Genomic DNA, 15,002 nt, shown 5'->3' with positions numbered 1-15,002 from the left:
TGTACCAAATTGCAATGACTCAAAAAACAAATCAAATTCAAAGACGAATTAACGACTGTCACTTTTATGTCAAAAGCTGTTGTTCTAAATGTCACAAGTCATTACAAACACAGAAACATTACGATTATCATCTACTTTTTGACATGTCCTTGGTAAATGATAAGACGTATCACTTAACAAAAGACCCGATACTAATATATCTATTCTACTTCAAATCTAATCTATTATAATAAATTATTAATTTTTCTACCTACAGATAGATATTCGAAAAAAGGCATTTGAAGGGAAAACGAAGATTGTCAATTGCGAATCAACTTGTTTATGGTAGAATAGAGTCTGACGATTTTAGAAATCAATTAAGTAATAACATGACGGACTTCGGAGATGAGAACCCCTATCCTAGCAAAGCCAAACAAAATTTTCGTAAAGTTAAAGAGGAAGAGCTTGAAAAAATAAATTTTGGTTTAATAAGATGAGATCCTATAAACAATTTGATTCGAGCAGAAACATGAGTCTGTTCAAGGAGTTATACGAGCAATTAGGACTGAACTTTTCTTTTGTATGTATTGGAATCAGGAATTTCCATTCCAATTTAAATAAGTGAGAAACTTATTTATTCAGGAATTTCCTGAATAAATAAGTTTCTCACTTATTTATTCAGGAAAATAATACAGGGTATCTAATGAAAGTAGACACCTCGGAGGCCTTATTTACAAAATGCCTCTCACTGTTAGTGATACCATTTTTATTCATAAGAGTGTTCTAAAAAAATTTCATATCTAGTAAAAGGCACACGATGCCTCGTTTTTGTCCTTTTTCTTTTCAAAAATCTTGAAATGCTCAAACAGGAAACCGACATCCTAGCATTATTGGTAGTTACTTCTCGTTCATATGCAGGTTGTTTGTATTTAAAACACTACTTATCCGTTTGTTTTGATTGTGTTAATAATTTAGTTCAAATATACCGGAGTGTTGTTTGTGAGCAGATAAAAGCTATTTCGATCTCTGGCACATATATTCACGATGACTGATTTCAGATAAACAGAACCTGTCTAGCACTCTATACTGGCAGCACCACTGAGTAAGAACATATCGGCCAAGAAAAACCAACAATTTGAATAGGAAGTTATTTTGAGCGTGTCAACGGTCTTACAAAAGGGACATCCAAAATTGTCAGAAATTAATTAAAAATTGTAGTGAAAAACAGATAATGAAGCTGGTGAAAATGAAAACGAATTACCCAAAGATATTTCTAACAAACCCAAAATATCGTCGAGTATCTAAACACCTGTCTATCACAACCGATAAATTTATTTGAATACATCAAAAATATTTGCATAAAAATATGAATAAATAATAATTGTAAAAAAAAAAACGAAAAATCACAAAAATTTCAAAAAGTCGGGTACAGGTGTAAAGATATAATATTATTTGGAAGAACATAAATAGAAAACCGAAAGAAATATGTCCTGAATCTATAGAAGATAATACAATTTAGATTAAAATGAAAATCTTTGAAAATGAGGATAACAAATTAGAGAAAGAAAAATTTCAAAAAGTCGGGTACAGGTGTAAAAATATAATATTATTTGGAAGAACATAAATAGAAAACCGAAAGAAATATGTCCTGAATCTATAGAAGATAATACAATTTAGATTAAAATGAAAATCTTTGAAAATGAGGATAACAAATTAGAGAAAGAAAAATTGAGACAATAACAGGATAGTTTCTCTAGGAATGAACCTTGACATAGAAATTAAAACACTACATAAATCAACAAAAAAATGTTTAAATAAAGCATATTACTTTGCAAATATTCCCGAGTTGGATGCAATGCAATAAAGGGAATAACTCCTTCAAAAATAGCCACTATGAAAATTTTCTCAAATATCGAACAATGAAGATTCCAAACAAAAGCCAGATTACAATTGGTGAAACTTGCGGTTTTGATAGTTTGTTAGTTTTTAATGACTACATAATCAAATTGTGGGAATCGCTCAAGAAAGCATTATTTTCAAAAAATAGAAATTCTTAAAAATGTGCCGCTAGTAGTATAGCTAGCGGGATACTAGGCCACTTTTTGCTCGATGGCATGTTTTCCATCAGCATCGATCCATGAGCCGAAGATGTATTGACCTTGAATAATTTGAAGGTTATTTATAAAGAAATAATTCTTGTATGGGTAGTTCTTGTAAATTTACCAGAGGCTGTTGAAAAGGGCCTTAATGTAATTGTTGGGGGTGGGTGAGGATAGGATTTTAAGGGTAAGCAGGAGGGTACTGCAAATGCTGCTTTACCAGATCTAAATTAGTAGATTTAGGGAGTTTACATATATGCCATATTATAAGAGTTACATAGGTTGGGGTGCTATAGACGAGAAATTTCCTTAAAATTTAGGAAAATGCTATGTTGTTGTTGTTGTGTGTGATAACGTTTAAAAGGTTAAAGGTTATCAATAAGAATATTGCATTTACTACTTTTATCTATTCATTCTACTAATTTTATCTTGTTTATATTATCTTGATCTATTTTTTTCTGTAATAGTATATATATAAATGTAAATTTTGAGATTTATATTTAGTTGTTGCTGAATCGTTAGAGAAAAAGAAAGTATAAAGAAAAAAAATGTTTGCAAGAATTTTACCAATAATTGTTATTGTTGCTACAGTTAATTTATCAACTTTAGTAACATTAGACGGTAGTGAATGTGTGAGAAATGTAAAAGTTGGGAATGAAGATATATATGTGGTAGAAAATGGAACATTTTATTTATTTCAACGATATGAAGATAAAGTTATATTACAAGAGTATCCTGGGGCTTTCTATTCGGATAAGAAAATTGCTCTCAATACACCTATTGAAAATTCAAATGGTGGTTATATAGGTCAGGTTATAGGAGAATATCAAAATTATTATCCAATTGCTCCACAAGAATTTAATAAAATGTACTGTGGAAGATTCAATTTGACTAGTAGTTGAAGATCGACCTATAGTTTTCCAAAAGAGAATTTAAATCAGTTAATGATTTTAATGCAAACATTACATTACCCTTGGATCCATTTTGTTTTATCTAGATTTAAGTATATATATTTAATAAGAAGCACTGAAGATTGAAAATGTATATATCATATTTTCCTATACTTCACCTCGAAAATCACGCATGGTATATTGTGAAAGATGTAGACGTTGGACTATATGGTTATTAATAGAGGAATAGAAGATGTGGATCCAAAGCATGATATAATTACATTTTTTTGTGTCTATTTGCAATTGTAAAGTTATAAAAATTAGAGATAAACCTAAAATGTTAAAATGTTGTAGGAAATGTTTTGTTTATTATGTGTGTGGTGTAAATAGTTTAAGAGGAATTCTTGAAGAGTGTATAGGTAGTAAATAAAAATGCTATGTACTCATAAAATATGTTTTATTTATGCAATATTATCCTTAGCTATCCAACTATTATGCTTATTATCAAAACCTAACCATTTTACAAAAACTTTTTTACCCTTTCGTTTTAACACTTTTTCAACTAAATAAATGTCTGAATATTTCACTTTTTGAAGCTGAAGTTCATAAAATCCTCCTTTAATTTCTTGATTATTTTCATCTTGTAACAAGTATGTAACTGGATTGGTAAGTTGCACTTTTTTGATAGTAAATATTTCAGTTGACCAATTAGGTTTATACTGTTTATCAAATGCTCCTCGAAATTTGGATATGCGTACATAATCACCCATTTGATATTTTGGTGTAGTAGTCATTTTTATCCTATTGAATACAGTTTTTAAGAGAAGTTTTTCATGTTTCTTTTCTACTTCTGCCGGTTTCATTCCAATTGTTCGATGTTTTCTATTGTTGTATGCATTTACAACACCTTTTATCAAATTTAACCATTTGTGTGCCCCTTGCATGTTAAATTCTTTCCACAAAAGCCTTTTTTTCACTATATAATACACAGTGGGCAACATTATACTTTTTCATCAATGCTTGAACCTCTTTACCGGTAAATTCTCCACCTGAATCTGTACAGAGATGCATTGGTGTTTGAATTTTGAAAACATTTTCAAGATTTTCAGCCACTTATTTTGCAGTTTTTGATTTTAAGGGAAATGTCCATACATACTTGGAAAAACAATTAATTACCACTAAAATATATTTGTATCCTTGACTTTCCTTTTCATATTCCCTCATATCCACTAAATCAGCTTGCATTAGATCTAATAAAGATTTAACAATAACTTTTCTACGCTTAAAATTAATTCTTGTCGGTTTATGTATTTCATTACCAATTTGTCTTTTTGCTTCAGTAGCAAACATGTTATTCAATAATATCTGCCTCTCGTAGTTGTTGTACAATTGAAACAATTTCATTTCCAACACCTGTATTGCCTGCTGATTCAGAAGCAAGTAACAATTGTAATCTTGTTACCAATTCATTAGGATATATATAAACGGGATTTGGTATAAGCATATGATACTTTTTTCCAGCTACAGCCTATTGCTGCCTTCCCGTTACCCTACGCCACACGTCTCGATTTAGTGCGTCATCAGCTTCTTCCAAACCAATTCATTAGGATCATCCCAGTAAACGTAGTCAATTGAATTATCTGAAACTGTCATACTCATTCCATTGCCTATTGTTTCTTTATCATCATCATCATCATTATCACTATAATCTTTGCTGTTTAACGATCCATCATAAACGGTCCAACAATCTTTTTAAATTTAGTATTATTGCTTGTAATAGTTGTTAAGCTTGGATTAAAATGCATCTTAATAGCATGCGTTTTGAATAAAATCTGAGAATAATTTTTAGCATCTTCTTTAGTATAAACCTTTGGCACATTTTGATTAAAAAGTAAATCTTAAAAGTCCCTTAGTGCCCTTTATTTTTTTACCAGCAATTATTAAATCAGGACCATCAAAATCAATTCTTTTACTACCAATCGAAAACTTTTCTATATCCTTATATTTAACTCTAAATAAAAAAGTAAATCTTTTCAATCGGTAACGAGTGCAATTAAAAAGGCTATACTGAAACAAGAACCTAAAAACCTTGAAAGTGCATTAAAAATAGGAGTAAAAACAGCTACCGCTAGAAATAATGGAAATATTATCAAGACACCACGTGTTATAAAAATTCTTAAAACTGGAGGTATTCTACCATTAATACCAATGTTTGCCGGTCTTAGTGCATTAGGTGCTCTAAGTGGTGGAATCGCAAATATTGTAAAAGCTCCAAAGGAAAGAAAGGCTGCAAAAGAACAACTCAATGAAGCCCAACGTCACAACAAAACCATTGAAGCTATTGCAATGGGTAAAGGGATGTATTTAAAACCATACAATACAGGATTAGGGTTTTTTTACATCGAGGTTTCAAATAATAATTTAACTCCTCCGCTAGAACTTGTAAAATATTTTAAATCCAATGGGCTTTGTAACATATTTTATAACCATACGCCTTATCAAACTTTTAATACTGTAAATTGTGGTCATTTATGTTTAAAATTTCTAATAAATAGTTACACTTAGATACTGAGAGTTTTATTATTTTTTCAACCTTCAACAATGTCATACATGTTTACTTTATCAGGTAAAGAATCCACACTTTCAGCCAGAATATATCCTCCTATTGTCCTCAGTGAAAATGATGAATACGTATTGGGCTTAATTAATTTTGAAAGTTACAATTCTATTCCGAATATTGACAGTACTAATAATATTTTTTATTATGATAAAAACAAGAAGATTGTTTTGCCAGAAGGATCTTATGAAATTCAAGATATAAATCGATATTTGCAAGAGTGGTTTAAGCAGCATTCAAAAGAAGAGTAAGGGCCGATTTCATAATCATTCACTTAAAGCGACCTTAGCTAAATGGGACTTTAGGATAAAAGTGACTTTAAAATTTGTTCAGTTTCATAACCTGAAGTAAAGCGACTTTAGCTAAAGGCGACTTTAACCATACTTTAACGTTAAAAATTCATGTTGGTAACACCGATTCCTAGTTAATAGTTCAAAATGAGTATGAAATTGTATGTTATTTGATCTATGGATTTATACCACAGATGCTGAGTTATCTGCTGTTACAGATTTTTATTTCTCTGTCCACGTGTTCACCACGAGATCATTTCATTTTATTCTTGGTGTTTGGCGTGTGTTGACGTGTTTGTTTACTGTAATATCGTTTTTATTTTATATTTCCTAGTTGTTTCTAATATTTTGTATAGAGATGTCTGAAAGGTAAGTTAATAAATAATGTAATGGCCAAAACAGGTATTTATATTATTTTTATTTTAGTCTTTTTAAAACTCCGAAAAGAAGCCGGGGTGCTAATTTTACCAAGGAGGAGGAATTGATACTATTAGAAGAAGTAGCAAAATATTGGAACATTATAGAATGCAAAACTACAAACAAAATAAACAAAAAGGAGAAGGTATGACTACAGATATTTGTTATATAAAGATATATGTATATATAAATTTATTTATTTTTTATGAAGTTTGGTGGTCGAATAACACAATTAAACTGGATTATTTATTTTATTTTAGGACTATGTTTGGGACAAAATATTAGCTTCCTATAGTCAAAGAGTAGGAGTAGTAACAAAAAAAGTTGAGCAGCTGCAGGGGAAGTACGACAACTTAAAAACGAAAGCAAAAAAAGTTGTTGCTGAATCTAAAAAGAATATTTTGGGTACTGGCGGTGGTCCATCAAATAATGATCACATAGATCCAGTCATACAAGCAGTTTTGAATATTTTAAATTCTAAGTTAGTGGCTGGACTTAAACCACAACATGATTGTGATACTGATGTGGTAAGAACAATATTAGTTGCTCTTGACTTTTTTAAATATAATTATTTTAGGTTTGTGTAAGTGAGTCACAACCATCGACCCCCAGTGAGCCACAACCATCGACCCCCAGTGAGCCACAACCATCAACCTCCAGTGGGCCACAGCCATCGACCCCCTGTGAGCCACAATCATCGACCTCCAGTGGACCACAACCATCGACCTCCAGGGATCAACAGTCATTGACTGGATTCACTATTATTCCCGTTTCGCCACCATACATTGTAAGTAATTAGATCTTTCGAATCAGTTTGTTAAGGTTGTCCCTTATTTTTATCTTCTTTTAAATGGGAACCTGGTTAACTATGACATTTTTTTTACAGATTCAGCTCGACCAGAAAGAAAAGGAAGGAAGTACTGACAATCCTGAAACACCAAATACAAATTTGCCAGTGGTAGAAAAACAATTAGAAAGTGAATGTAAAAGGGTAATTGTAATAATATATTATTTTAAAGTGTTATTAAATGAAAAAAAAATCTTATAGTACCTATCTAAAGGCGCGCTCTCACGACTCATGTACTTGGCAAGTATTTTTTATTGGCATACAGTCTGTATAGATGTCCGATGCATCCTGTATACCAATTACAAATGTTTGTCAAGTACATGAATCGTGAGAATCTGCCTTAATATTCTTTTCTATTATAGAAAACCGAAGACTGGAGCAATTATACTCCTACAAAATTGAAAAAAAAACTGCTAAGCAGCTGAGACCTACAGTATCGAATCCTCTGCATACAGTTAAATTAGAATATTACAGGGTGAAAACTGAATTAATGGAGAAGAGTATGGGATTGCAACAGTTGGAATACGAAAAAAAACAACAGAGAGAAGACCAGGAACATATGAAAAAAATGATATTACTCGATTTGGAAATCGAACTAAAAAAAAAGGAATTGTCAAAATAACGTGTTTTTCGTATTAATTTTAGGTATAGTTAAAGTTTATAATTTTAATTGTTTTTTTTAGTTTGCATTTTGATTAAAATAAATTACATATAAACAAATAAATAAATTTTTATTTAGCTAAAAAGGTATTTCAAACAATTATATTACAAGTTCGATAGTTACAAAAGTCCAGCAAAGTGTTGGTTTATTAGTACTTGTCTAAATTGTCTACCAAAATTAATATTTTCATTTGGCAATTCCAAAATGCCATCTCCCTCTTCAGCATTTTCTCCCTCTTCAGCATCTTCTAGCCATTCCCCTGGGATGTCTTCAGACATGTCGAGGGCAATATTGTGCAATACAGCCGTAGCAACAATAATATCCATTGCAGTTTCCAACTTTACCCGCATCCCATTCTTTAAAATTGGAAACCGCCTCTTCCACACACCATACTGACGCTCGACAACATTTCTGGTTCGTATTATGGATTCATTGTATAAATTTTCAGCATCGGTATTGGTCTCCAACAGTTTTGTCATTAGATATTTTTTTAATGCATATCCACTATCTCCAACTAAAATATACCTTCCGTACCTGCCTGTTTCAAATTCTCTTTTGACTTGACTATTATTAAAAATAGTTTGGTCGTGTACAGATCCTGGCCACCTTGCAACAATGTTTCGGATTTTTAATTTAGCATCACTAATAGTCTGAACATTTAATGCAAAAAAACCCTTTCTGCACCTGAAGATTTCTGCATCTTCTCCTCCAGGCGAATCAATTTTTATCAGAGTGCAGTCTATTGCTCCTATTGCTCTTGGAAACGACGCTAAGCCATAAAAATCTTCTGATGCTCTTTGCATTTCGGCATTATCGGAATACATCTTCACATATCTAGGCCTTAGAGCTGCTAATGCTGTTGTTACCCTTGATATAACACGACATGCCGTAGCCCTCGATACACCGATAAAATCAGCAGCAGTAATCTGCATACACCCAGTGGCAAAAAATCTTAATGTTAGCAATAATTGTAGCAAGGGTGGGACACATCCTCCTCTGAAATTGACATTGAATTAATACCAATTAATACTACCTGTTATATTATACAAACCTATTTGTAGGTAAACGGATTTGCGGTTCAATCTCTCCTAGTACTTGCATTACTGTAGGTTTCGTCAAACGAAATCTACAGAAAAAATCCAAATCATCGTATAGTTCGTAATAATTTTGACGATCTCGGTATATTTTTCTTCTCCGAACAAAAACTAATTCTTCTTCTGATGAACTCGAACTTGATGAAGTATCCGTATCCATTAAATTCATTTTATAATCAAATAAAAAACAACGAAGTTTTTACAAAACGCACAAATGACAAAACGTGGCTGAACCAAAACTAAAGATTAAACTGAATTGAGGTTAGGTTATCACTTTAAAGAAGCTTTAAAGTCAACTTTAGCGTCTGAAAGTGGATAACCTGGCGGTTTAAATTTAAAGTGCCTTTAGCACTAAAGGAGGTTTAAAAATGAATTATGAAATCCATATTAGAAGTTAAAGGAGCTTTAGTAGTTAAAGTTAACTTTAAATTGATTATGAAATCGGTTGTAAGTGGATATTTCTATAGAGGCAAATCATAACATATTACAGTGTGAACTTAAATGTAATAAATCTGTTGATTTTTCAAAGGAAAACTCTATTGGAAGTCTGTTAGGTTTTAGTAATCAAATATTAAAAGAGAACCAGATACACATATCAAAGAACCCTGTTGATATTTTTAAAGTGAATTACGATAGAATGTAATCTTGTAACAAATTCATATAACAATGGAAAGCCAGTTCATATCATTCATGTTTTATCCTACCACCGCTCCAGGATTTAAAATCGTTGAAAAACCATCAAATGTAATATATTTACCAATCAGCATGGGCTATGTTGATGAAATTATACTTAAAATAACAGATCAAGATGGAAGACTAATCAATTTTAGAAACGAGTTAGTAACGGTACGTTTACATCTAAAGAAACATAATGGTATTTATCTATAATAATGATTCTTATACACCGTCCAATGAACTGTATATAAAACAAAAGAGTTTTCAGAGACGGTTCAGTAGTAAGAAACAGTTAAAAGAATTAACACGTTCCAATCAAGAATATCTACTATCATTAGGATTCAGATTGAAAAGAAAGAAGGATCATCATCCGTTTCAAAATTAAGAAAGTTCAGAAATTTTGGATAAACTTTAAGCTACGTCTTAGAACCAGTTTAACTAATTTTCTGGTTTATTGTAATTGTAAATTTAAGTGTACCAGTAAAAATGAGTTATAACATCTTAAAAGTTAATGAAAGTGTTACACAAGATGACTCAATAGTGAGTTATCAGTATCATACTCATCAACCCTATTCATCTACAACATTAAACAACAACGATGAAATTAGAATCCCAATACAAACTCAAGATCTGTATACTTTACCAAGTCAGAGTTACCTCTATATTGAAGGAAAATTAACAAAATCTGACAACACAGCAAGTGCTGATGTACAATTTGTGAATGATGGTGTTGCTTTTTTGTTTGATGAAATTCGCTATGAAATGGGAGGAGTGATTGTTGATAGAGTTAGAAATCCTGGAGTTACATCAACTATGAAAGGTTATATTTCATTTACTCCTACAGAGGCTAACGGTTTGCATAACGCCGGGTGGCATGATACAAAGAATCCATCATTAATCGATGGCAATGGAAAGTTTAATGTTTGTATACCATTGAAAATGCTGATGGGTTTTGCTGAAGACTGTCATAAAATTGTAATGAATGTAAAACAAGAACTAGTTCTCATACGAAATAATTCTGATTTTAATGCTATTCATTCAGCTGATGAAACAAAAAGGGTAGCTATAAGATCACATTGAATAAAATGTTGTGGAAAATGCCTCATATATCAGTTAATGATAGTCAAAAATTACGATTACTAAAAAATTTTGAAAACAACAGAGATTTACCGATTGCCTTATTTTTACCGATTTACTGATTGAGGAGTTGGGAACTGCATGAATATCCAGAATTGCAACAAACTAAAAACCATACATGGGCTGTTAAATCGAGTAATCAGTTGAAAAAACCTCGTTATATTATTATTGGATTTCAAACAGATGTAAAAAATCATACAGGGTGGCCCATCGAAAACGTTCCGGAAGGCATAACGGCCAGGGTATTCTTTTTTTCAAAAAATCCAAAAACACGTCAATTTTGTTTGTCAGGAGGACAACTTTTGCCCCAAAAATGATTGCAAAATCTTCAACCCTCTGAGTGGGGGTGTCATCCCCCAACTTTTTTCAAATGGGAAGGGGGGTCAAGTGTAGTGATGGGTTGTTATTTAACTATCTGTTATTTTATAACAATTATTTAGAAATAACATAACGCAACCGTTACTGCTTTTAAAAAATAACAGATATAAAATAACGACACGCAGAGATCGAGTGTAAATGATAACGAAAATTCCTTCCGATCAATTTGAGGTTTTTCTTATTATTTCTAGATGTTTACGCATTTTTCACTTACCCACAAAGTTTAAGCTATCAGGTGCGGTAGTTGCTAGATAGCTGTTCTGTGACTTGTGCGTTGAAGTTCTTCTCAACTTATCGTTAAACTGACCCACAATAGAATTCCAAAAATACCAGCCCACACGTTCAATTGGCGTAAATGTATACTAACGGAGTGGGGTATGCGCTACGGCGCGGCGCGTCGTGTTGGGCTGACAACAGCTTAAAAATAATAGGATATAAAAGAAGCAGCTTTTTTGAAACAGTTGCGGGCATAACGCCTGGCTGTCGAGATAACAGGAGTGGGAAAGGAGCGCTGCTGCATCGGTCGATTGTCGATGGAGGCTCGCAACGGGTTGGAGAAAAACGCATCAGTTGTTTTAGCTATGTTGTTTTTTTACCTGTTACGAGCATAACAGAACGGTGTTCGAGGTTTGAAACAGGTTGGAGAATAACGCCATCAGTTGTTTTAGATACATATTGTTTTTCAACCTGTTACGAGCATAACGGGCGGAGGTCGAGATATTATGGCGCTGTATGTTTCAATACTTTGTTATTAAGTTTCAATATTTAAGTATTTATTTATTCTGAAAAATTTTCAGAATAATATTTTAAGATTTTTTAAAAATGTATACAGGGTGTTTTGAAAAATCTGGTCATTGATTAATCACGATCCCAAGCTTAAAGCCCTTGACGTAAAAAGCTGATTTTTTGGAAAACGGATTGACTTTAGGGTGTAGAGGTGCGATAAGAAGGGATTTTCGAAACTCAAAATTTAAGGGGCGAAACCACCCTCAAATATTAGAATATTTTTTATTTAAAAAAACTGGTGAGTTTTTCGAAAAACTCTTAAACACGTATATTTTATTTTGTTGTTTTACATATTTTGAGATTTTTACAAAATATATACAGGGTGTTTCATAAAATATGACCACTGAGTAATCACTATTCTGCTTAAACTGCTTGACGTTTATAGCTGATTTTTGGTAAACGGATTGACTGTGGGGTGTAGAGGTGCGATAAGGAGGGGTTTCTCGAATCTCAAATTCCAAGAGGGTGAAAACGCCCCTCAAATATTACAATATTTATTATTTAAAAAACGGTTAGTCTTTCGGGAAAACGATTGGACACGCATAATTTATTTTTGTTTTTTTACATATTTTGAAATTTTTTAAAAAATAATACGGGGTGTTGTTCCAAAAAAGTTGAGTAATTGATTAACCACGATTCTGCTTAAACTGCTCGACGTTTAAAGCATATTTTTGGCAAATGTGAGAAAATTTTATCCAGTTTGTATGTTAATGGAAATTCTTGCTTTGCTTTATCATCACCATTACAAATTATTAATTCGATGCGAACGAAGTCACGGGTACAACTTAACAAGTATAGCTAGAGATTCGTGAGAAATATAAAATAAGAGACGCCCCCGATGCGCAGTGGACATCCCACAAATTTGCTTCAATCAGATTTTTTCGTAGCGTAACTGCATCTCTCTTCCGCCGAATGCGTTCTCTCTCTATCGTGTGCGCGACCGGTGCTATCCCCAAGTCTCTTCCCTATATTTGTCAAACTGTACATGCTAGTTTAAGTGTAAAATTAATTCGAACTCTAGTGTGTAGTTGGTTTACTTATGAAGAATATACTACACATTTTTCTATATTGCTATTTTTTTGACCGCAAATGGTAAAATCATAACGAAGAGCTTCTCGCCCGTCGAGTGAAATGCACCCTGTACACTGCTACGCAATTCAGAATCTACGCGGATCGAGGGGTAGGGCGTAGGTAGATCGGAATTTCTAGATATAGACGAGTGGCGGCATTTTGGCTTTTTTATATCGCAATTTGTAAACAGCGCTTATTTGTAAACAACCCCCGTTTTTAGAGAGGTATTTTAGATAACAATCGATATTTAGAAATGTTATGACACCCTGGAAATACTACCACCGAGGCATCGTCATTGTTGCAACTGCGTTAATACGCCTGGCGGTGACCGCCTCATATTCTTTCAGATATTTAGCAATAAAATAAAGAAACCTGTTATTTTTAAGCTGTTATTTTAAGCTGTTTTTTATAAATAACTATAACAGTTTCAACTGTTATCTAAAAATAACAGTTTTGCCCATCACTAGTCAAGTGGCGCCGCAATTAAAAGAGCTTTCTATTCTCTATATTTCCCCGCCTCGTTTTTGAAAATCGGTCGAGTCATTGAGGAAATATGAAGGATTGAAATTTGAAAAGTTTATTTAAACATTTATCAGAGTAAATGATAAGGATAAATTCCTTCGATCAATTTGAGGTTTTTTCTTATTATTTCTAGATGTTTACGCATTTTTTCACTTGCCACAAGGTTAAACTATCAGGTGCGGTAGTTGCTAGATAGCTGTTCTGTGACTTGTGCGTTGAAGTTCTTCTCAATATCGTTAAACTGACCCACAATAGAATTTCCAAAAATACCAGCCCACACGTTCAATTGGCGTAAATGTATACTAAGGGTTTTGTGTGTGCACCTCGTGAAAAACCCTGGGGCTGTTTTCAGCCCAGTACCGACAGTTGTGCCGATTAACTACACCGTTCAAAAAGAAAGTGCACTCATCCAAAAAACACACATTAAATAGGAAATTATTATGATTCGCCACTCGTTCACTCATAGTTTCACAAAATTGCAATCGACGATCAAAATCGTCTTAGCTGAGTTCTTGTACCAACTGAGTTTTGTACGGATAGAACTTGCGTTTTATTAATATCCTTTGGACACTTATACAATTCACGCCGGTCTCATTGGCTAATTTTCTTGTACTCACCGTACTATCCATGGCAACTTGGCCCAATACGAATACCTTCATAGCTTCATTTACTACAGGATTTTCCCTCTGCCTCTTTTTATTCATAACGGAACCAGTTTCGCGAAATTCTGCTACTAACTCGCGAACAATTTTGCTATAAAGGTGGTTGTCAGGATGGCGTTCATTGAATATCTGCGCAACCCGATTGCCACATTCATTATTTTTAAAATAAAGTTCGATTATTTCCACTTTTTCTGCAAGTGAGTATACTAATAATTGTTAAAAACTTTAACGATATTGAGAAGAACTTCAACGCATAAGCCACAGAACAGCTATCTAGCAATTATCGCACCTGATCGTTCAACCTTGTGGCAAGTGAAAAAATGCGTAAACATCTAGAAATAACAAGAAAAAACAGCAAATTGGTCGACGGAATTTATCCTTATCATTTACTCTGATAAATGTTTAAATAAACTTTTCAAATTTTAATCCTTCAATGACTTTTTCCTTTGACTCATTTTCTCAATGACTCGACCGATTTTCAAAAACGAGGAGGGGAAATATAGAGAATAGAAAGCTCTTTTCATTGCGGCGCCACTTGAACCCCCTTCCCATTTGAAAAAAATTGGGGGATGACACCCCCGCTTAGAGGGTTTGGTTTTGCAGTCATTTTTGGGGCAAAAGTTGTCCCCCTCACAAACAAAATTGACGTGTTTTTGAATTTTCTGAAAAAAAATACCCTGGCCGTTATGCCTTGCGGAACGTTTTCGATATGTTCTGTATAACAAAAAATATGAGTCGATTTCAACATTGTAACTTGACCAATTTAAAAGTTTATTTAAACTCAGAAGTATATCCTTATGACAATTTAAATATAGATTTTACTAATAGATAGGCAGTCCTATATGAACTGTATACTCAATTCCAAAAATCATACTAC

The 15,002-nt window shown here is 32.8% G+C and overlaps 2 protein-coding genes across 2 annotated transcripts; one reads left to right on the top strand and one right to left on the bottom strand.

Moving 5' to 3' along the window:
* Positions 1-6,067: 6,067 nt before the first annotated feature.
* Positions 6,068-7,826, top strand: LOC115882119 (proteoglycan 4-like). Its single transcript, XM_030899963.1, has 6 exons — positions 6,068-6,244; positions 6,302-6,437; positions 6,553-6,819; positions 6,870-7,079; positions 7,179-7,283; positions 7,502-7,826. Exons 1-6 carry the CDS (start codon positions 6,234-6,236, stop codon positions 7,562-7,564), a joined length of 792 nt encoding a protein of 263 aa, XP_030755823.1. The 5' UTR covers positions 6,068-6,233; the 3' UTR covers positions 7,565-7,826.
* Positions 7,827-7,853: 27 nt separating this feature from the next.
* LOC115882118 (putative nuclease HARBI1) lies at positions 7,854-10,025 on the bottom strand. The gene is made up of 2 exons (XM_030899962.1): positions 8,852-10,025; positions 7,854-8,796 (listed from the first exon to the last, which is right to left on the bottom strand). Exons 1-2 carry the CDS (start codon positions 9,061-9,063, stop codon positions 7,920-7,922), a joined length of 1,089 nt encoding a protein of 362 aa, XP_030755822.1. The 5' UTR covers positions 9,064-10,025; the 3' UTR covers positions 7,854-7,919.
* Between the last annotated feature and the right edge of the window lie 4,977 nt (positions 10,026-15,002).

Source organism: Sitophilus oryzae, unplaced genomic scaffold (assembly GCF_002938485.1).
Source record: "Sitophilus oryzae breed Bouriz unplaced genomic scaffold, Soryzae_2.0 scaffold_175_pilon_pilon, whole genome shotgun sequence".
NCBI lineage: Eukaryota > Metazoa > Arthropoda > Insecta > Coleoptera > Curculionidae > Sitophilus > Sitophilus oryzae.
The sequence above is the reverse complement of the archived record's forward strand: the minus strand, read 5'-3'. Positions and strand labels throughout refer to the sequence as shown.